This window comes from Myxocyprinus asiaticus, chromosome 41 (genome assembly GCF_019703515.2).
Source record: "Myxocyprinus asiaticus isolate MX2 ecotype Aquarium Trade chromosome 41, UBuf_Myxa_2, whole genome shotgun sequence".
NCBI lineage: Eukaryota > Metazoa > Chordata > Actinopteri > Cypriniformes > Catostomidae > Myxocyprinus > Myxocyprinus asiaticus.
Genome location: NC_059384.1, coordinates 18,056,660 through 18,078,003, shown reverse-complemented (window position 1 = coordinate 18,078,003; position 21,344 = coordinate 18,056,660). Strand labels below are relative to the sequence as shown.

Below are 21,344 nucleotides of genomic sequence, written 5' to 3'. Positions count from 1 at the left end.
AGCAAGTCTTTTAAAAAGCAACGGTACTGCAAATGGTTGTTTGGTCCCTCCCAATCGTATCGGTTTACTTTGTTTCCCTGACTCAAAATATCAGCTGACTCCATGGCCAAAATCTAGTTAATCTAGTTATCTAGTTCGGCAGCTCACTCGGTTTTGACTGTCATTTTGACAATGACTCTTCATTGGAGGTTGAGGAGGCGCGTGTGTTGTGTTGTGTTGTGTTGAGTTGAGTTGAGTTGAGTTGAGTTGTTGCCTAACAACATCAACGCTTGCCAGCGTCTTTCTGTACTCCCCATCCTCCCCATCTCCTCCTCTAAACAAAGTCTTTATTCGTTTCTGTGCCTAGAGAGATACATATACAGCACTCGTGCTTATTGATAAACGCTTCATGGATAAAAGCTTATCAAATAGAGCTTAATCTGATATCTGCTTCTTTCCTGACCAGAACAACTGCTGATTCTGAATATGGATGTCAACATCAGCAACTTTATGGAGGAGAAAAGGGTGAGGACAGAAGAAGCACCTTACATGGAAATGAAGGTAAGGTTTAGGGTTAGTAATTAAACAATGCTGCTTGTTGTGTTTGGGTGTTTTTAAATGTAACTTGGACATTCCAAGTCAATGTTGGAATAACTGAACATTTTTTTCCCCCTTTTAATACATAGACAAGTTCTGATAAGAGGAACCTAGAGAAGGAAAACCTCAAACCTGCATACAAAACACAAGCCAAACAGTTAAAAGGCATGTCCTATAATCATAATGTATAAATAAATATATGTCGCACTTGCAAAAATGCATTTATTCAATAATTAATTTTGTATCAAGTTAAGTTCATGCTGTTTATTTATTCATTTTTTACTGTTACTTATAAATGAAGTTGGACATGTTCCATGTTTATGTCTTGTTTCCAGAAGAGGGTTTTGGCCTCAGTTTGCCTCTGGGAGAGGAATATGAACGAAAGAAGCAAAGACTAAAGCAAGAGCTGCGGCTTGATTACCGGCGTTTCATGTCTGAGGTGCAGTATACTGCTCTGATGACTATAAAATTGATTAGATTGATTGTTTGTCATCTTATAATCCAATTTTGGTCCAGAAGATTTTATAGATGTTTACTGGCATTTTTTATTTTATTTTATTCAGCATAAATATTATTTAAACTACAGATTCACAATACAGATCAATTTGGATTGCTGATTTTATTAAGATTATCTTTTAAAAAAAAATTTCTCCTTAGAAAAAAAATCGGAATATTACCAATCAACTTCCACAGTCTCCCATGCTGTCTCTCCCTATAAGAGAACGGAGATCAGCGAAGGTAACCGTTTGCTCGTCTGTATTTAAGGGGAACAGAGTTCAATCTATTTCACTAAGTCATAAACCCACCCTCTCTGACATTGTTTGGCAAGCCCTAAAAGACATGAAACATGATTTGCTGAGACATGTTGCTAACTCGGAGTGGATAAGGTATCCAGGGACAACCGTTATATTACTGCAGAGCCTGTTTTGTGTACGCATTTGAAATTCTGGATTCATACAAACATAATAGAGGGTTTGAGCTTTAAATAGTGATAACTGTTTATTATTACTATATAATTGCTTCTATTTTGTTAATTCTCTTAATGTAGTGGTTATGTATTCTACCCAGGAAAAGCTGCAAAATGAAAGGAACAAAGAATACAATCTCTTTCTGAGAGGGCAAGAGGGAGTGCCAAAAACAGGGAAAAGTTCAATTACACCACAGGTTTGAATTAAATAATTTTTGTACTTTTCTTTTTTTTTGCTGTTATAAAGCAGTTCAGTTTCTAGTCCTAAAACACGGAAGGGAATTAGTAATTTTCAAGATATGGGTTCCATCAGGAATTTCCTATGTCTGGTTTTAAAGAGATTGTTCACCCAAAAAGGAAAAGTCTGTCATCATTTACTCAGCCTCATGCCATCCCAGATGTGTATGACTTTTTTTCTTCTTCTGCAGAACACAAACAATGATTTTAGAAGAATATTCAACTCTGTAGGTCCATACAATGCAAGTGAATGGTGACCAGACCTTTGAAGCTCCAAAAATCACATAAAGGCCACATTAAGGTTATCCATATGACACTAGCTGTTTAATCCATGTCTTCAGAAGAAATGTAAAAAGGACAATATGTACGTCCTTTTTTTTTTTTATACCATAAATCTGCATTTTCACTTTCAAAATGTGAATGTGAAAGTGGAGATTTATAGTAAAATAAATTAAAATTATGAAGACATGTATTTATCCACTGGAGTCATATAGATTCATTTTATGCTGCCTTTATGTGATTTTTGGAGCTTCAAAGGTCTGGTCACCATTCACTTGCATTGTAAGGACCTACAGAGCTGAGGTATTAAAATCTTAATTTGTGTTCAGGAGAAGAAAGAAAGTCGTACTCATCTGGGATGGCATGAGGCTGAGTAAATTGAGAGAATTTTCATTTTAGGGTGAATCCTTTTAAGAATAGCAGCTGCAATTTATGAGTAAAATAAGGTTTGTGGTTAACATGACTTGATGTTGGCCTAAAAAAATGCTGTCATGACTTAACAGCTCATGAGGTATGTTCTTCTTTGCATCAACAACTGAGTAGAGCAACAAATACAGTAGTAACTTTCACAGATTTTTTCATTTAATTAGAGGTTGAACTTTTTGAGTCTTACCATGACATCTATGTCTTACAAATTTTTTTTTTTCTGTCAGGCCCTGGAGAGAGATCATTTTGGCTCTATCACCCCGAAATATCCTTCTGGTTTTCCAGAGGTACAAGCTCAAGGGAGCAGCCTGAGCCCAAAGAATGTGACATCTGTAAGGAGGGATGCCGCCACTCTAACAGAGCCCATTTCAAAGGTGCATAAGGTATCAAGGCCACGGAGACTCTGGGCAGAGTCACCAGATCACTGGGGAGGTCCACACGGATACTACAGAGATCACACCAGCTCTGAGGAGGAGCAGGAAGGGATAGAACTCCTGGAGAAGGAGAGGCTCAGAAACATACAAGAAGAAAGAGACACAGATGCCAAGAGAGAAGGAAAACTTGATAACAGAACACACAGGTACCTCTCACAACAATTACTCTCCTGCTTATTCTGGTGGCACTGAGAGGCAGTGGAATTATCATTAACAAAAACTAAACTAAAATGAACATTTTGTAAGCTGAAATAACAATAAACATTAACATAATTGAAAAAAAGAAAGAAAAACTGAACTAAAAACTTTTCCATAACTTATATCAAATAAAAATGAATTAATTTTATTTTTGGACACACACTATATTATAACATTTGAACTAATACAACCCGCTCTCATTTGTTAGGAAAATGCCACAAGACAGCGGTGGAACTAGAGAATTTAAGACAGCCCTGATAAATTTAATGGGTGTTAAGCACTAACAAAAACCTAACTAAATTAAAAGGACAAACTGAAATTAAAATAGAATTAAAAACGAAATAAAAAATTCTAAACTACAGAATAATAACCCCTGTTTTGAAGTTGATCAGTTGTATGTGTGGGGAAATGGATGAATAATATTCTCTTGAGGGACTTCCATCTCAGGTCACATATATTTATAAATACACATATACAGTAGGTTATAATTAGGCCCACATGGAATCTGCACCCGAATTCTAACAAAAGCTCCACGTATTTCCTTAGAATGCACGTGCCTGTCATTCACAAAATGTTGTAATTATGTTCCCGCCCAACCACCCGTGTCCCATGCATGTTATTTTATAAGATTACATAGATTAGATTATGCGATTTTCCTGATTATATTTGTATTTTGAAAATGTTTTGAATTAATGTTGTTTACATAAAAGGTAAAATAAGTGAATTTGCAATGAATTTGAAAGTGTAGTACTCTCAGTAGAATCCAAGATTCTACTGAGAGTACTACTGATTTCATCTCGTCATGATGGCCCACCCAACTTTCTAAAACGGCTCATATTTGTGTTTGCAGTGGAATCTACTTGGTCCATTTGCTGTACTTGCAACCTTAAACACTTTTAATCTCTTTAAGATCCTTATGAGTTAACATTTTTTCTTTACCATTTTCATCATATCTTCTGTAATGTGTCAAATCTAGGTCCAAAACGACCAATTTTCATAATCGACTAGTCGAGTCGGTCAGTTGTTTGAAGGATAATAATGTAAAATTAGGCTCCGTAACGGTCACGTGACCCCGATAAGACGCATTTCAAAGGGATATATGGATGCTAAGTGCAGCATTTTAACATGGTAACTAATGTATATTCAACAAATAAAAAGGCAAAATAAATATTACATCTTATTGCAAAAAACTATAAAAGTAGGAAATAAGAAAGGCTCCAATAAAGAACGGCTCAAAACTGCTTATGCGCATCCTGAACACAGCGTGGCGTGCTTCAATGTAAAAAGAGAGCTTGGGAGTCTCAGGGCGATCCTCGCTGCACATTCAAAAGCGCAGAACTGCAATATAATGATGCATGTACACATCTAGTTCACATCAAGCAGTTTAACCTTTTTTAACTGAAACTATTAAAGCAGTTTTAGACCGAATCAGCAAAGACTTAATCTCTCCACAGCACCTCAAAACAGCAGAGGATTTAACGTCATAAATGGACTAAACTTAAAGCATTAAAAAGACGAAACTTCTTGCAGAGGGTTTTACTGTGCTGACTGTTATTCACGTTGAAGCACAGAAATTTATCATCACACAAAAACGCCCTCTGAAAGGTTGCGTCTCTCAATTAGTTTGAGAATTGTCTCCTAATAAAACCACAACCACTCCACTAATCGACTAGTTAGTTGCTGGACGACTAGTCGATTATTTGACCACTGTATCACATCCCTAGTCCAAACGCAGTGATGTATCTGCAGAATACTCTCTTTGTGAGTTGAATCATTTGTGAGAATGTCATGCAAGAATAACAATTTATACAACATAATTTATTAGATTAAAATGTCATTTCAGTACATGATAAATGAAACAGACCTACACTTTATGTACAAAAATGTAAAAGAGAGGATATGAACAAAATACAGAAACAATGAAAAATAATTTCAGCTAAAAACATGGCATTTCAGCTAAATGCTGTAAAACAGCTAGATTACCGTATATACTGTAACAGTAGTTTAAAAAGTAAACAGGCTTAAATTGTCAACAGCAAGCGTGTTTGAAAAGAAATGATTAAAATGGCTTTTTACAGTCTCTGTTTTGAGCCAACTGCACATGTGAAAAAAGCTATCATCACCATAGCAACATTCAAATAAAAATAACTTTAACTGTCGCAGGGCCAAATATAAGTACATGTAGAAAGTAGAATGGTTTTACACAATTTTATACTTTGCATGTTCATGCACTCAGTGTAGTCGACTGTAATCTCTGTTAAATTGTATTTTCTGCTAGATAGAGTTAATCACGACAAGAGGAGAATAGAAAAAACCTTGACAGCACTTCAACTCAAGTACTAATCTGCAATTAGAGTAATTGGGGTTTAAAGCAGTCTTTCAATGAAAATAAAACTGCAGTGAATCAAATAGCTGAAGTGGCAATTACACTAGCAGAAGCCTGAATTTATAAACCCTCCTGTCAATTTGTTGCCTTTTGAGCCTGCCTGTGGCTGCAAAAACCAAAAGACATGGTAATTTTCAGCCTTCATTTTACCTTTTAAAGGGATTGTTGACCCAAAAATTTACTTGTCATCATTCCCTCACCTTCATGTCCTTCTAAACCCATATGACTTTTTCCTTCTGTTGAACTCAAAAGGAGATAGTTGGCAGAATGTTGGGGACTGACAGCCTCAGTCACCATTTACTTAGATCGCATCTCTTTTCCATACAATGAAAGTCATTATTGACTGAGGCTGCAGTACAGTATGTGTTTGGAACAACATGAGGGTGAGTAAATGGACAGAATTGTCATTTTTGGGTGAACTATCCCTTTGAGATTTCATATGTTTTGTAGGATTTAAATTTGTGCCTCTGTGTTTGTCTCTGTCAGGGTTTCCAACAATGTAGATTCAGTAAACGCTGCATTTGCTGTGTGGAAAGTTAGATTTATTACCCATTCTATCAGTGGGATTGTATTGATCGGTCTTGAGGCTCAAAGCATCTGATAGCTCTGCAGTTAGGCTCTTTAGTTCACTGGACATGCTATATGAATGACGTGGTTGTTTGGCAGTACTGCAGAGATCAGGGTGTGTTTACTGGAAGACACTGGCAGGAGTTTTATATGTTTTTTGCTTTTGTGTGATTTTGATGTAGACTACAGGCGCCGACCCCAGCACAGAGCAGATCTGTCAACGAACAGAACATGACAGAGTTTGCAACAGGACTCATGATTGGTAAAACGAGAAGTGTTGTGTTAAATCAAACTTTACGTATTGTGTATGTGAAATATTGTTGCAATCTCTGTCCTGTGATTGGCTATTCAGGTGCTGCTGAAGAGGATGAGGCCTCTCGGAGGAGGAAGAAACTTTATAGAGAGGAGCTGCTGCAGCAAATAGCTGAACAACAGAAGAACAAAAGGAAGTAAGAACCATCAAATGTATTTGAAAAACTGATTGTGGGTATTTGAATTAAATATTAATTTCACTTTCTACATTCAATCTTACAGAGAGAAGGAGCTAGAGTTGAGAGTGGCGGCAACAGGCGCTGTAGATCCAGAAAAACAGGTAAAGATCCTCAGGTTTTTAATCTCTGAAGATTTATACATACACATATATATGTATGTATGTGCTGTGGTTTCTAAATGAATTTGACTTTAGATGAAATAACATTTAGTTAGAGTACCGTAGGAGGGATGTTCTGAACTTAAATCTCACCTTTAACCTTGGATGTGTTTTTAGGAGATCTATACCTAATTTCGATAACTGAGTCGAATAATCTCATGAAGAACATGTCTGAGTTTTATTTCACCCCAAAATCAATGTATATTTTCATATATATGCAGTACTATGCAAAAGTCTTAGGCACACAATACTTTTCACAAGAACTTTTCTTAAGATGGTTATTTACAGTATATATTCAGCTTTTAGTGTGTCAATAGGAAATATAAATTTTATAGACTAGAATAGAAGAACAGGGAGCCCTGCAACAGATTGCATGACCCTCACAGAGCCCCCCACTGCACATCGAGTCATTCTGGGATTACATGAAGAGACAGAAGCAATTGAGACATCCTAAAAAGATAAAAGAACTGTGGTGAATTCTCCAAGAAGCTTGGAACATCCTATCTGCCAACAACCAAGAAAAACTGTGTCCAGGTGTACCTAGGAGAATTGGGGCTGTATTAAAGGCAAAGGTGGTCACACCAAATATTGATTTAGATTTTTTTATATTTGCTCGATTTTGTATGATGTTAATTGATAAATGGAAACTATTTATGAAGAAATTATCACTATGCAACATTTTTCACTAGTGCTTAAAACTTTGGCACAGTAGTGTGTGTGTGTGTGTATACACTGATCAGCCACAACATTAAAACCACTGACAGGTGAAGTGAATAACATTGATTATATTGTTACAATGACATATATATGAGGGATATATTAGGCAGCAAGTGATCAGTCAGTTCTTGACTTTCACGTGTTGGAAGAAGGAAAAATGGGCAAGCGTAAGGATCTGAGCGACTTTGACAAGGGCCAAATTGTGATGGCTAGACGACTGGGTCAGAGCATCTCCAAAACAGCAGGTCTTTTGCGGTGTACCAAAAGTGGTCCAAGGAAAGACAACAAGTGAACTGGGGGCAGGGTCATGGGCGTCCAAGGCTCAATGAAGCGCATGGGGAGCGAAGGATAGCCCGTCTGGTCCTATCCCACAGAAGAGCTTCTGTAGCACAAATTGCTGAAAAACTTAATGCTGGCCATGATATAAAGGTGTCAGAACACACAGTGCATCGCAGCTTGCTGCTTATGGGGCTGCGTAGCCGGCGGAGGCAGTTTGATGCTCTGGGCAATGTTCTGCTGGGAAACCTTGGGTCCTGGTATTCACGTGGATGTTAATTTGACATGTACCACCTACCTAAAGATTGTTGCAGACCAAGTACACCCCTTCAAGGCACCGGTATTCCCTGATGACTTGGCCTCCAAATTCCCCAGATCTCAATCCAATTGAGCATCTATGGGTTGTGCTGGACCAACAAGTCCGATCCACGGCGGCTCCACCTTGCAACTTACAGGACTGAAAGGATCTGCTGTTAACGTCTTGGTGCCATATACCACAGGACAACTTCAGAGGTGTTGTGGAGTCCATGCCTCGACGGGTCAGAGCTGTTTTGGCAGCACGAAGGGGACCTTCATGCTGATATTAGGCAGGCGGTTTCAATGTTGTGGCTGATCAGTTTATATACTGTATATACAGTATGTGTGTATATATACTGTATATACATTTTTTATATTGCATACAGAACACATTAAATTGTTTGAATGTAGTTTTGTTTCTTATGTTGATGCATTTCCTATCGAAACAGGAAGGTTTGGGCAGGACACATTGAATACACAGATCGATGTTTTTCTTTTTCTTTGTAGTGCAAAATGAATTATCAATATTTATCCATTTTTCCAGAAGAGTGAAAAGAGAATTTTAGGAGTATATTTAGGATTATGCTAGCATATAGATGGCTTCAAAGCTTACACACATAGACTTAAAGCCGAAACACTATCATTTTGGTTTTATTAAAGGAAGTCATTAAAGGAATATTCAGGGTTCAATACAAGTTAAGCTCAACCGACTGCATTTGTTGCATAAAGTTGATTAACACAAAAAATTATTTTGACTCGTCCTCCTTTACTTTTATTAAAAGCAAAAATCGAGGTTACAGTGAGGCACTTACAATGGAAGTGGGGGCCAATTTTTAGAGGGTTTAAGTGCAGAAATGTGAAGCTTATAATTTTATAAAAGCACTTACATTAATTCTTCTGTTAAAACTCGTGTATTATTTGAGCAGTAAAGTTGTTTAATTTGTAATTTTTACAGTCATTTAGGAGTTTTAGTGTTTGTTGACATTACATTCTCCTTGCACTTGTCGATGACAGGCAGGGACGGACTGGCCATAGGGAGAATCAGGACTTTTCCCGGTGGGCCGGCCGCAAAACAGGACAGAACGGGTGGTGATGAGCTGAAACGGGCCGCCGTGTTATGCCAAAGGGGGTCGCGATGCAACTTTTGGGCCAGTGACACCCCCCATGCTGTTGATTGAGCTTAACTTGTATTGAACCCAGAATATTCCTTTAAGATTTATTATGCTTATTAGTCATGTGCCACGAGTCATGATTGTTAAGCACATTTTACCCCTAATCTTATACTCACTCAACTGCACTGGCTATGACACACTAGAGGGCAGCAACATTTTTCTGCATCCACAGGCTTGAAACACCCGCCATGCTATTAATTACAGTAATCTCCCCTTGATTCCCACAGCCAGACCGAATCAAACAGTTCGGTGACTTGACCCGGGAATATTGGGGCAAAAGAAGAAATGTTCCTTACAGGCCTGGACTGGCTTTGAATGTCTTGCAGGCTGACTCTGCCAGGCGACCCAAAGATGAAAGACCTCTACAAGCATCGGAAGAGAGGGTGCCCCCCGAGAGGCCACGAGTCGCTTTTCAGCCCCTGTCTCTGAACAAAAGCACTGTTTTAAGCCAACTGGCTAACGCCTCAGCCCCTGGCTTTGAGGTTAGAACTGGGCTGGGGGTTAATGGTACTGCCCCAATTACTGAAGACTATGACAGAAGCCTCTCAAGTGCCCTAGGGGAGATGGTTGCCCCAAGGTTTGTGCATTTTGTGTTGTTTTATTAGATTGTTCACTTTATATAATTACATCTCCAGTGCAGAATTTAAAAATACTCTTTTAATTTCACTTGTTTGTTTTCCTCTCTGATGTCAGAATTACAGGTGTACGTCCTCCGTTAGGTCCCTCCCTCACCGACTCTTATCAAACTCCTTATGATAATGCATATTACTACTATGGAGCCAGAAATCCTCTGGACCCTAATCTGGCCCACTGTAAGTGTTCTAATCTCACGTTTTCATAAAAGTGTACAGAGTATATTGCTAATTAATAGACTTTTCAGATATCTTAAGCGATCAAAGCATCAAAACCCTCATAATTGTCTGTGTTTGTATGTATCAGATGGACCACCAGTGCAGTCACACATCTCTCACATCTCTCTAGGAGCACAATGGCCCCTCCTGCAACCTCCCTCAGGAGGCCCCACACAGTAGGCTTCTTTTAAATCTGTGAATGTATTCGGTTATTTTGCTTTAGTGTTTAATCATTCCAGTTTCATGGCTATTGTGTTATCATTTAAAGGGATAATCTGGCATTATTTACGCATAGATTTGTGACGACATGAGGGTATGACTTTCTTTATTCAGTGGAACACAAAAGTAGCTGTACTAGCAGAATGTTGACCTCAGTCACCATTCACTCTCACTGCATAGAAAAAAAAGATGCAGTTCAAGTGAATGGTGACTCTTCTGCCTAACATCTGCTTTTGTGTTCCACACAAGAAAGTAAGTTGGGTTTGGAACAGCATGAGGGTGAGAAAGGGCTATAATTTTTTTGGGGTGAACTATCCTTTTAATATATATATTTTGTCTTTTCTTTAAGATGAATTGAAATGTAGTGTTGTTGACAAAGAGTTCCTTGTTCATTTTTGTTGCATTACCAGTAGGGAGCGCTTATTTCCATTAAAAAGAGACTCTACTATTTTATTGCATTAGGATTGAGGCATGGAACTCTGTATGGGTAAAGTAGAGAACCCTGTAGCACAAGCAAAAGGGTGATTCTTGTGCCTTGCCCAGTTCTCTTTTTTTCTCTCTCTCTCATGTCATTTACTATTTTAAAGGAATATTCCAGTTTCAATACATGTTAAGCTCAATCAACAGCATTTGTGACATAATGTTTATTAACGCCTCCCTCCTTTTCTTTAAAAAAAGCTAAAATCTTGGTTACTATGAGGCACTTGCAATGGAAGTGAATGGGGCCAGTCCGTAAAAGTTAAAATACTCACTGTTTCAAAAGTATAGCCACAAGATGGAAAAAAAAATATGCGTGTTAACATGATTTTAGTGTGATAAAATTGCTTACTAACCTTTTCTGTGTAAAGTTGTTTCCAATTTTACAACTTTGTTGCTATGTCGACATAACACTGTAAACACTAAAACGACTGTAAAAAATAAAAATGTAAACAACTTAACAGTACAAATAATACGAATTTTTAACAGAAGAATTAATGTAAGTGCTTTTATAAAAATTATAAGCTTCACATTTCTGCCTTTAGAACCCTCCAGAAATTGGCACCATTCACTTCCATTGTAAGTGTCTCACTGTAACCTCCATTTTTGCTTTTTTTTTCTTCAAGAAAAGGAGGGATGAGTTGAAATACATTTTTGTGGTAATCAATATTATATCACAAATGCTGTCACTTGAGTTTATCTTGTATTTAACCCGGAATATTCCTTTAAATCAGGGCAACTCTCCATTTCTCTCTCTTCACAGAATGAGCAGTCAGGCTGGTATTACTCCTTCAGGACCAGCATTCATTAAACCAGAGAGGCTTCAGCAAACCCAGGGAAGTGCTCTTAGCTACCAGGAAGCCCTTAAGCAGCAGGTACCCTCTGCCACCTATACGATTATCAGAAACGACGTCCTTTTCCTGGGTTGCGAAATCCTCTGTGTTCCCACAAACTGTGATGAAGGGTTAATCTTTTTTTGTGATTTGAGGTTTTAACCATTAAGTCCATTTAATAAGTCTCCATTGAACTCTTTTTCATGGCATAGGCTTAAAGAAGTGACTCATTAATTTCAGTCTGAAGTTTGGTAGTTTAGTGGGATGCAGGATGATATCTGTACCATAATGGCAGTAGACACAGATGAAGGTCGCCGAGGAGGATAAACTTGATTGTCCTACTCTGTTTTCCCAAGGGAACTTTTATACTGAAAGATATGCAAGATCATTGAGTCTGTAGTAGTCTGTGCAATAGTTACTTAGAAGATTGCAGTAAAGGGTTTGAAGACAGATGGTCCTGAATGCTAATCCATGTTGAGTTTACCAGGAACTTCAGCAGTTTAACAGGATGAGATCTGAGTGAAATCCGCTATTTCCCAAGGTAACCGGAATCTAGGGGCAGATCAGGATTAGCTAGAATCTCAAAGATTGAACTTTCTTCCTCTAAGTGCACTTAAAGGGATAGTTCACCCAAAAATAAAAAAATCTCTCATTTATTCATCCTCATGCCATCCCAGATGTGTGTATCTTTCTTCTGCTGAACACAAATAATTTTTAGAAGAATATTTCAGCTCTATAGGTCCATACAATACAAGTAAATGGTAGGCAGAGCTTTGAAGGTCCAAAAAGCAAATAAACCATATTTGGTCTATAAAGGCAGCATAAAAGTAATTCGTACGACTTCAAAAGCAATATGATGTGTGGGTGAGAAACAGATCAGTATTTAAATAATTTTTTACTATAAATCTCCACTTTCACTTCCACATAATTTTTTTGTTTTTGGTGATTTGCATTCTTCCTGCATATTGCCACTTACTGAGCAGGGAGGAGAGTTTATAGTAAAAAAAGACTTAAATATTGATCTGTTTCTCATCCACACTTATCATATCATTTCTAAAGATATAGATTTAACCATTGGAGTCATATGGATTACTTTTATGCTGCCTTTATGTGCTTTTTGGACCTTCAAAGTTCTGGTCATCATTCACTTGCATTGTATGGACCTACAGAGCTGAGATATTCTTCTAAAAATATTTGTTTGTGTTCAGCAGAAGAAAGAAAATCACACACATCTGGGATGGCATGAGGGTGAGGAAATGATGAATGTTCATTTTTGGCTGCGCTATCCCTTTAAAATACGTTAAGTCGCTGCATTGTGATCCTATAATAATAGAATGAATACCTGATATTAATCGTTCTGGAGCACAGATTCGGGAGCGACAGGAGAGACGTTATCAAGAGAAGGTGGAGAAAGAGCAGTATGATGCTAAGATCGAGGCTGAGATGAAGGCCTACGACCCCTGGGGAAGAGCTGGAGGAGGAGCACCTCTAAGGGATGATCAAGGAAACCTCATCAGTATGCATTTAGAGTACACACTTTTCTCAAACAACTCCCTGTTCAGTCAACTGCAATCACTGCAGTTTAATAAAGCCTTGATTAGTGCAATCCATTACTGTCATAATGCAAGTGACGGGCAGTTATCTAAGTCCCTTTAAGGCAAGTCTGTTCACTTGGCAGCCATCTTTGTAATGTCCACGGGCAGCTATTTTCTATGTAGGTTACAGGTATACACTTCAATGTGGAAAGCAGAGAATCTTGAAAACTGTTTGTCAAGATTACATTTCAATGATAAATTTTAAATCAACATTGAAGTCAAGTCTGACAACAGTGGTATCACAAATTTTATTTCAAATCAAGCTAAAAAAAAATTAATGTAAATATGAAAATATATTTTCAGGCTGGGCCAGCTAATGCTCATGCGTTTTTGAGAGTAAACAAGCAGGTAATGTCTCTGAAGTGTTGAACTATTAACGATAAGGAGGTACTTCATTCTTTCAGTCACAATATTAAGCTTTACAATTTCTCCCATTTGTTTTTCATGGTCTTATCTCCTCCTCATACTGTCTCTGCTGTTAATGGCAGTATAACAAAATACTAACTTCTAAAAACAAAGTATATAAATATTGTAGTTTTATAACTTGTATGAATGACAGACTTGCCACTTATAGTTCCTCTATGGTGTCAGTGAATTTTCACACACATTTATAGGCATGACACTTATTCTTGAAGTTCACATGCTGTTGGTTTTATTCATTGGTTTTTAATTGAAAAATCTGTACACTGAGTATGTGGTATAATGATGTGATACGATGTCGTGTTTCTGTGTTTTCAGGTGATTTGAAACGAATGCATAAAACAAATTTGGAAGCTTATGATTCTGGAGGTAGAAGAGTCAGGAATCCAGCCGCTTCAAGGCCAGGTAACAAACTTTGGCTCAATGCATCATGTAACCCTGACCACACAATGTGTCATTATCAAAATATCGTGACAACCATGTCCCTTGACCTTTCAGTCATAAAATAACCCAATTTAAAAGGCATCATTCTCTAACCTAAACTTTTATCAAATATTATGAAATGGTTTAACTCCACATTGCTTTACCAAACTCCAATGACATTTACAGTTGTTTGTGTGTTTATGGTTTAACTAATTTTGTTTTTTCAGGTCAAGCATTAGTGCAAGACCTAACAAGTTTGCAAAAAAGCAAAACTAAATAAGTAATTAATAATTTATATAATTTAAACATACTGTTTGTCCCTTGATTTCATGTCATTTGTGTTAAAAACGTATATTTTGAAAATACAAAAATGTTGTGGAAAATAAATTCCAAGGTCAGAGTTCAGAGGAAGAAGAGGCTGCTTAAATTTGCATATAGTGATTTTCCCACCAGCTTGAAAAATATATTTTTTTCCCTATGGTTCATTTAAATATGTCATTGGTGTTACATTGTTTAATGTTCATGAGAAATATTTTTAATGAAAAAAAAAATTAACGGAATGATTTATTGATTTTAGTCTGATCAGGGTTGTATGTTTTTTTTTTATGGAACTGACACCATCTTAGAAAATTCATCTTTAAGAGAATTTGTCACTGGTGTAACTTGCTTCATTTGTGAAACAAAATAAAATAAAGAACAACAGACAAGATGTCCTTTATGAATAAAAATAATGTCAAGATGTTAAAACATGTTTACCCTTAGCTTTTTTGGGCGAAAACTGTATTGAACTGAAAATTTCAATAGTTTTCATGTCAATAGTTTTAGTCATGAAGTTAATTATTTTTTGTATTTTTTTAAATGACCCAATTACAATGTGATTAACAATCATAAAGCCTACATTCATTTCTAAACGTTGTCAATTTGTTCTATAGCTTTATTTAAAATTAATAGTTGAAAGAATTATCCTCTTTATATGATGTTTTATTGATTTAGTTGATTTTATAGAATGTAAAACAATAATTTGAAAACCATTATTCATAAAACCATATAAATGTCTCTTTGATGGATAATAAATACAATTTATCCAGGACAATACAACAAATGTAAAGAGTTATTTGAGAAGTAGGTTAACACTAGTTTAGCATCATCTATTAGCATATTTTGGGCTTTATGGGGGTTCCTTAACTCTTATATGGGGTCTGGAACCACCCCACCCAGACCCCCCCTAAATTTGAACACTGCTGGTAGTTTAATCGAGAAAATCTAAAAATGGAAGACCTTTGCGTGCAACTCATCCAAATACTCTCTGCCTCTGTAGAGCCTACAGGTTTCTCTTCTACTCAGCCGTCTATGCATGCCCGTGGCAACCTTTTCAGTGAACTGCCCACTCCACAGCAGCTACATGAGCAGGAAATATACAAGGACTATTTGAAACGGCAGGTACAGACCCACTTGCCTCAATAAATCAGCTTTTAGTCTGTGCTTTTGACCTGTCATCTCATTTAGTCTTTTTGTAATTTTTGGAATGAACAGATCGAGGAAAAGAGGAGAAAGGAAGCAGAAGAGAGGGAGCGGCAGAGACTCGAGGAGGAGAAAGAGGAGAGAAGACTAGCTGAACAGCGAGCTCGGATCCAGAGGGAGTTTGAGGAAGAGCAGGAGAGGAAACGGCAGAAGGAGAAGGAGGTACTTGATTAGCAAGTATATCATCTGAATCCTGAACATAGCCTGGCAATAGGATGGTGTGTTTGATTTAGCGTGATTTGATGTCACACTGAGTAGCCACAGTGTAATCTCATTGGTCCAAAGCCCTGATCCACATAACTGTGGGCAGACAAATTACTTTAATGGAAGCTGGTTTGATCACACCTTTTTGTCACTTTACAGAAAAATGCCAAAAATGAGGAGCTGATCAGACAAGCTGAAGAGCGCAGAAAAGAAGATGAGAAAAAGAGAAGAGAAGCGGAGGAGAGAGAGAACGAGACCCTAAGAAAGAGACTTGAGAGAGAGAAGCAGACACATCTGGAAGAGGTGAAGGGGGAACACTGTGGAACTTTTACATTTGTTCATAAGCACACACAAACATAGAAATTTAAATCACACAGCAGTGTCGCCATGTCCGCTTAAAAGCAATTTGTCTTCAAAACATGGGCTATTGCAGGTTATGATGATTTTGAGGATTATTTTCAGAATACAGTCAAATATTTGAATTTGCAAATGCTTGGCGCCCATATCAACAAAGTATGATCAACCACTAATACAAATATGACTACCTACTTTTTGAGCCACGCTCTACATAACATCATTAATAATTGCACTATGAATTGCCTTGTTTAGTAGATGTTTTATGCAAGTTTATGCAATAGTAAATAAGATCAATGAAATCAAGAAATTCTCCTTGGCCCACAAAAAACTAAAAAAAACAAAAACAAATTATGCAAATGTACAAAAAACAGGGGCGTTTGTCTGGCACCACTGTCACTGTCTACCAAGGCTTTTACCTCAAACTAAACATCCCTTTATATGCTGACACATCATTTTCAAATACCGAAAGGTTCACAGGGCACTGTCGCCACCCCTACCAGCCTTGCAGAGAAAACTGCGTCAGCAGACGCCCAGACCGCCGTCGGCAGAGAGCCACCGCTCTGCTGCAATTCTGTCTGTGAGTAACACACACACACCTGTAAAAATGCATCACAAAACTTCTAGAAAACAACACTTGGCTTGACAATTATTGAACTCTCACACCAGAGAAATGTTAAGAATTGATGCAGTGTGGTTCTCTTCAAACAGGTGCGTTCTATGTCAGCGCCACATTCACCCCCAGTGCCCGCCCGCAGGAATGAGATCAGAGCGACAGGTAACTGGCATTACATCCTGCGGCCACCACAGAACTCCTCTTTTTTTTTCACAGGAGCTCAGGCTTTTCAGATTCAGAATTTTTGGCTGAATTTGTTTTAGAAGAGAAGCAGACTGTGATCAGGGAGTTGTCTGCTTTGCGTAGACAGCTGCGGAGTGAACAGAGACGTCTGGAGGGGAAGTTAATTCTGTCCAACCGACATGATAGTCCCTCTCCTGCTCCTGCCAGGTACATTTATTAACAAACATTTTCACAGGCACATTCCTAAGATTATTCATGCTTATACAATGACACTGTTGAATGCTTGATTCTGATTGGCTGACAGACGTTCTAAGGTGTGCAATTATTTTTCAGTAAACGCACGGCTATGAAGTAGTTCCAGGTCTAGACTGCATTACAGTTCCATATCACTTCGCCAGATTATTTCAGTTATTTCAAAGAGACTTATAGGCTACCACAGCAAAATATCCAAATAAAATATAGACATTGGCTATGTAAACCAGATACAAATGACAAGCAATTTCTATAAAATCCAAAATGTATTTTAATTTCTGTGGAAAGCACCCTCGTGCTCCCCCTTTCTCTTTCTTTTGCTCTCACCTGTTACACACACACACACACACACACACATACATACACATACATACATTTGCATACAAATAGACACTCGTGGGCAACACACAGAGCCTTGATCTCAACGCACACCTGCAACTTAATAAAGCAGTTTAGCAACTAAAAAGTTACATACAAGAATGGCGACGCTACCACCCTTCTACTTAGAAGTGTATTTGAACTAACAGCTAGGCTATTTGAAACTGTAATACTGACAAGCACGGCTGAAGAGAGCCGCAGCAGACGCAGGTAATCTCACACACGCCTGAGCGCTCGCTCTCTCACACAGACACACTACCTTGTTACTCCAGTAAGTGCTTAAAAGCAGCCCAAGCCTCCGTTAATATTTCTAAAGTGATGATTTCGAACTAGCAATAAAGGTTTGGGCTGTATCAAACCAAGATGCTGAATCTGTGGCGTAAGAAAGTAGTTCTACTCACAAGTGTTTTAGTAAGAAAACCTGAATGTCTTAATGTAAAACCCTAAAAAAATGCTCGAGGTGTGGTGACCATGGTATAAGCAGAATAATGGACTCCAACCCCTTGAATTATAATGCACGTTGAAAAATAATGCACACCCAAGGTGTAACTGCCAATATTCTGAATGCAATAATTCAAATTATTTACAGTCATTGTATTTCATGTGTTAAAAATTAGACCCTATATTCAAGCTGTGTTTTCCCTCACAAGCGTCACGAGCAAACATGCTTAGGGCGTACTCACACTAGGCTCGGTTGCCTTGTACCATGCCCAAGCAGGATTGTCCCCACTCCCCCACTGGCCTGCACTCACATTGCACTTAACGTTCTGGGCCTGAGCATGCTTACATTATTACGATGCGACTTTTTGTTTTGAAGAAAACAGGAAGAAAAGCACTCTCGCAGAGCACAATGTAGTTCATCATTGTAAAGTTAGTTACTTTGTGGCTTATTTTGAGTCGTTTGAGGCGCGGTGACACACAGCCCTCTCACATGCCTAATTGTCGACAATATCGTACCACTGGAATTTATCCTTTTCATCCAATGAGCTGCCAGACGTTTTTTCAGCTTGTCACGTCATTGCTCAATGGTTCTTTGGTATCCACGAGCACGAAGATAGTTGCAAATTTTACCAAATATCTCATAGTTCTTGTGTGTTGTATCCAGTTGTTCCTGTATACTCTCGTCTGCCCAAATTTCTAGTAAACACCGCACCTATGCCGTAGACCAAAGTGATCCCTTTGCCCAGTCGCATCATTGACGTCACGTTTCGAGTTCCGTGGTCGTTCACGGTTAGCAATCACACTAGATGCATACTGTGCCTGAGCCAACTGAACTGTGCCCGAGCCCACCTCTTCAAGCGGGCCAAGGCACGATTCAGCGTACCATGCCTGGGCACGGTATGGAGCGATCTCGCACTAGTCAAACGAGCTGGACTTTGGGGGTCAAACATGCTCAGGCACAGTACAGATTGCCTATTGTGAGTACACCCTTTAATTTCAACATGCTATCAAATAAAAATTTGAGTTTTGTGGCTTATAGACCACCATGTCTGTTAGCTTTGAGGCCATCGATATGTAAGTGTACTCCTAAAGGTTAATAATTAACTTTAATTGACATACTTTCTTGTCTGGGAATAAAAATATTGATGACTCATCTTGCACTCACTCATTTTGTCCTATTAAATGCACTCTTAAATGAGAATGTCCCTCCCCTTAATCTACTTTTGACAAGCATTAGCAAGTGGCAATCATGCTCATGGCAATGATGTAAACTAAAGGCTATTATCCTAAACATTTTTTTTATGTCCCACCCCAATCTGCTATTTCAATAGGAAATACATCATCAAAAGAAAGACAGCTGTGCTTGTCAAGTGATTTCATGGGATCTTCAAGCATTTACCCATTTGAGAGCTCTTTTGGGGTCTTGTAAGCTGCTTTTGTGATGTGTTGTGGTGGGGGGTGGGGTCTTTCTCTGATAAAGCAGTTTTCAAGTTGTTAAATGGAACTATATCAGTCTGTAAATGCATGGTAATGCATCTCCACTGATCTCGCATCTTTTTCAACATACTAATATTATTAAGATATTTTATATCAGAATAAGGCATTTGTTTGTTACTGTATGAATGCATATTAGCAACACACAAAGAGAGCACCCCCCGGATGATGTTTTTGAAATGGCGAGACGGCGCAAACAGGTCCCCATCAGGAGGCCGGCATCCCACACCATTGCAGCAGTAAACATGCAGAATCTTCAGGAGTTTAACCGTCTGAAGTACAGAGGTAAATGTGAGCTGAACTTTTACTTGCCACCCCTTAACAAATTTAGAACTCTTCAGTGGGCCTGTAATTTCACACACAAAATGACTCATCAACAGCTCTTTCACTCAGGTTTTAGTGTTTTTTAGAATGCATGCACATTATTTTTATCTTTTAGCTAAAGAGGCCAAATTTATGATTTACTTTTTGATTTCATTGGTGATTTGACGTATGTTAAAAAAATCTTGACATGCTTTTGGAGATTGAGATTTTGGTCTGTCCTCATTCAAATAGATGGAAGCTGTACTTGCATGACTAGAAAATAGCTGCCCGGGGTTCATTGCCTAGATGGCCACTGAGTAGTTTTTTTTTTTTTTTCTCATTAACATTTTTTATTGATTCATACAGATAACAAAGAAAAGCAGAAACTATGCTTCTTTCTCCACTGCCCCTCCCCAAGAGCCTCCCAAAAACGGCAAATAGTTGCCCCGTTTCCCATCAAACTAATCCCAGATCCCCAGCCTTCTACATGACACCTCCTCGAAAGCTGCCACCCTCCCCATCTCCGCGCACCACTCCCGAAACGAGGGTGCTCCAGCCGATGTCCACAATCTGTCTGCCAATCATAACACTGGTCAGGATTTTTTATCCGTTTATCCCCTATAATGATGACTGCCCCATCGCCTAAAATACAGAGTCTGGGGAAAAATGAAATTTGAGTGTCCAACCTTAAACCAAAATTCTTGGATCTTAACACACCACCAAAAAATATGGGCTGTGTCTCCATTTTCTGATTGGCATTGCCACAGGTGGGTGTGTCTTTCATACCAAGCCTATACAATCTAGAGGGGGTCCAATAGAATCAATTAAAAATCTTAAATTGCATAAGATGCACCCTTGCATCTTTAGATGTAGACTTGATGTTTTTTAGAATCCTAGGCCACACTCCCTCCTCCAATACCAAGTTTCAATCTTTTTCCCATAATCTCGAGAGAAGCCAAAGCTCTGTCCCCCATACTCTGAATTAGCAGGGAGTAATATACTGATGCCATTTTCCAAAAGCAGTAATCACCACTTCCAGAGTATCTGCCACTTTAGGGGAGTGTATGCTACTCCCAAAAATAGTACAGAGCAGGTGGCGCAGCTGTAAATACCTAAAGAGCTGAGATCTGGGAATCCCAAAATGTTGAACCAAATTGTCAAAGGATCTCAACACTCCATCCTCATATAGGTCACTGAGTGTATTAACCTCCCTCACAATCCACTCTGAGCAGCAGAAAGGGGACTTATTAATACATCATTTTGGATTCAGGCATATGCTCGAGGCAACATTTAAATAAATGTCAGAATTAAACACTCTGGACACTTTTGTCCATACCAAGTGCAAATGTGAGATAATAGGGTGTAACTTCTAGGAATAGTTTGATAGAAAGGCTTTACAATGGCGAAATAGGAGCAAGAACTTCCTGTTCAGTACAGAATCAGGGAGGGGCTCTCTCAGGTGGAAGCGACCAGTGAGCCAAATGTCTGAGACCGAATGCATAATAATAAAACAAAATCCTGGGTAGGCCTAGCCCACCTTTGTCAATCGGCCTGTGCAACTTACTGAAATATAATCTGGGACATTTGCCATTCCAAATG

General features: G+C 38.4%; 1 protein-coding gene across 4 annotated transcripts in view; it reads left to right on the top strand.

The window, feature by feature from the left end:
• The first annotated feature begins 50 nt into the window (after positions 1-50).
• LOC127432057 (centrosome and spindle pole-associated protein 1-like) overlaps positions 51-21,344 on the top strand; it is a 32,563-nt gene continuing 11,269 nt past the window's right edge. The window contains exons 1-22 of one of the 4 annotated variants that reach the window (XM_051682839.1): positions 51-540; positions 666-741; positions 912-1,015; positions 1,234-1,314; positions 1,645-1,740; positions 2,713-3,065; positions 6,253-6,332; positions 6,423-6,519; positions 6,605-6,662; positions 9,409-9,758; positions 9,875-9,993; positions 10,121-10,208; positions 11,492-11,603; positions 12,930-13,077; positions 13,895-13,981; positions 15,318-15,439; positions 15,533-15,682; positions 15,884-16,027; positions 16,551-16,679; positions 16,790-16,856; positions 16,961-17,084; positions 19,582-19,727. In XM_051682839.1, the coding sequence (XP_051538799.1) occupies positions 466-540; positions 666-741; positions 912-1,015; positions 1,234-1,314; positions 1,645-1,740; positions 2,713-3,065; positions 6,253-6,332; positions 6,423-6,519; positions 6,605-6,662; positions 9,409-9,758; positions 9,875-9,993; positions 10,121-10,208; positions 11,492-11,603; positions 12,930-13,077; positions 13,895-13,981; positions 15,318-15,439; positions 15,533-15,682; positions 15,884-16,027; positions 16,551-16,679; positions 16,790-16,856; positions 16,961-17,084; positions 19,582-19,727 (2,806 nt within the window). In that variant the 5' untranslated portion in view covers positions 51-465. Of the gene's footprint in view, positions 541-665; positions 742-911; positions 1,016-1,233; positions 1,315-1,644; positions 1,741-2,712; positions 3,066-6,252; positions 6,333-6,422; positions 6,520-6,604; positions 6,663-9,408; positions 9,759-9,874; positions 9,994-10,120; positions 10,209-11,491; positions 11,604-12,929; positions 13,078-13,894; positions 13,982-15,317; positions 15,440-15,532; positions 15,683-15,883; positions 16,028-16,550; positions 16,680-16,789; positions 16,857-16,957; positions 17,085-19,581; positions 19,728-21,344 lie in introns of all 4 variants that reach the window. The other 3 variants (XM_051682840.1, XM_051682841.1, XM_051682843.1) reach the window with 3 other exon arrangements.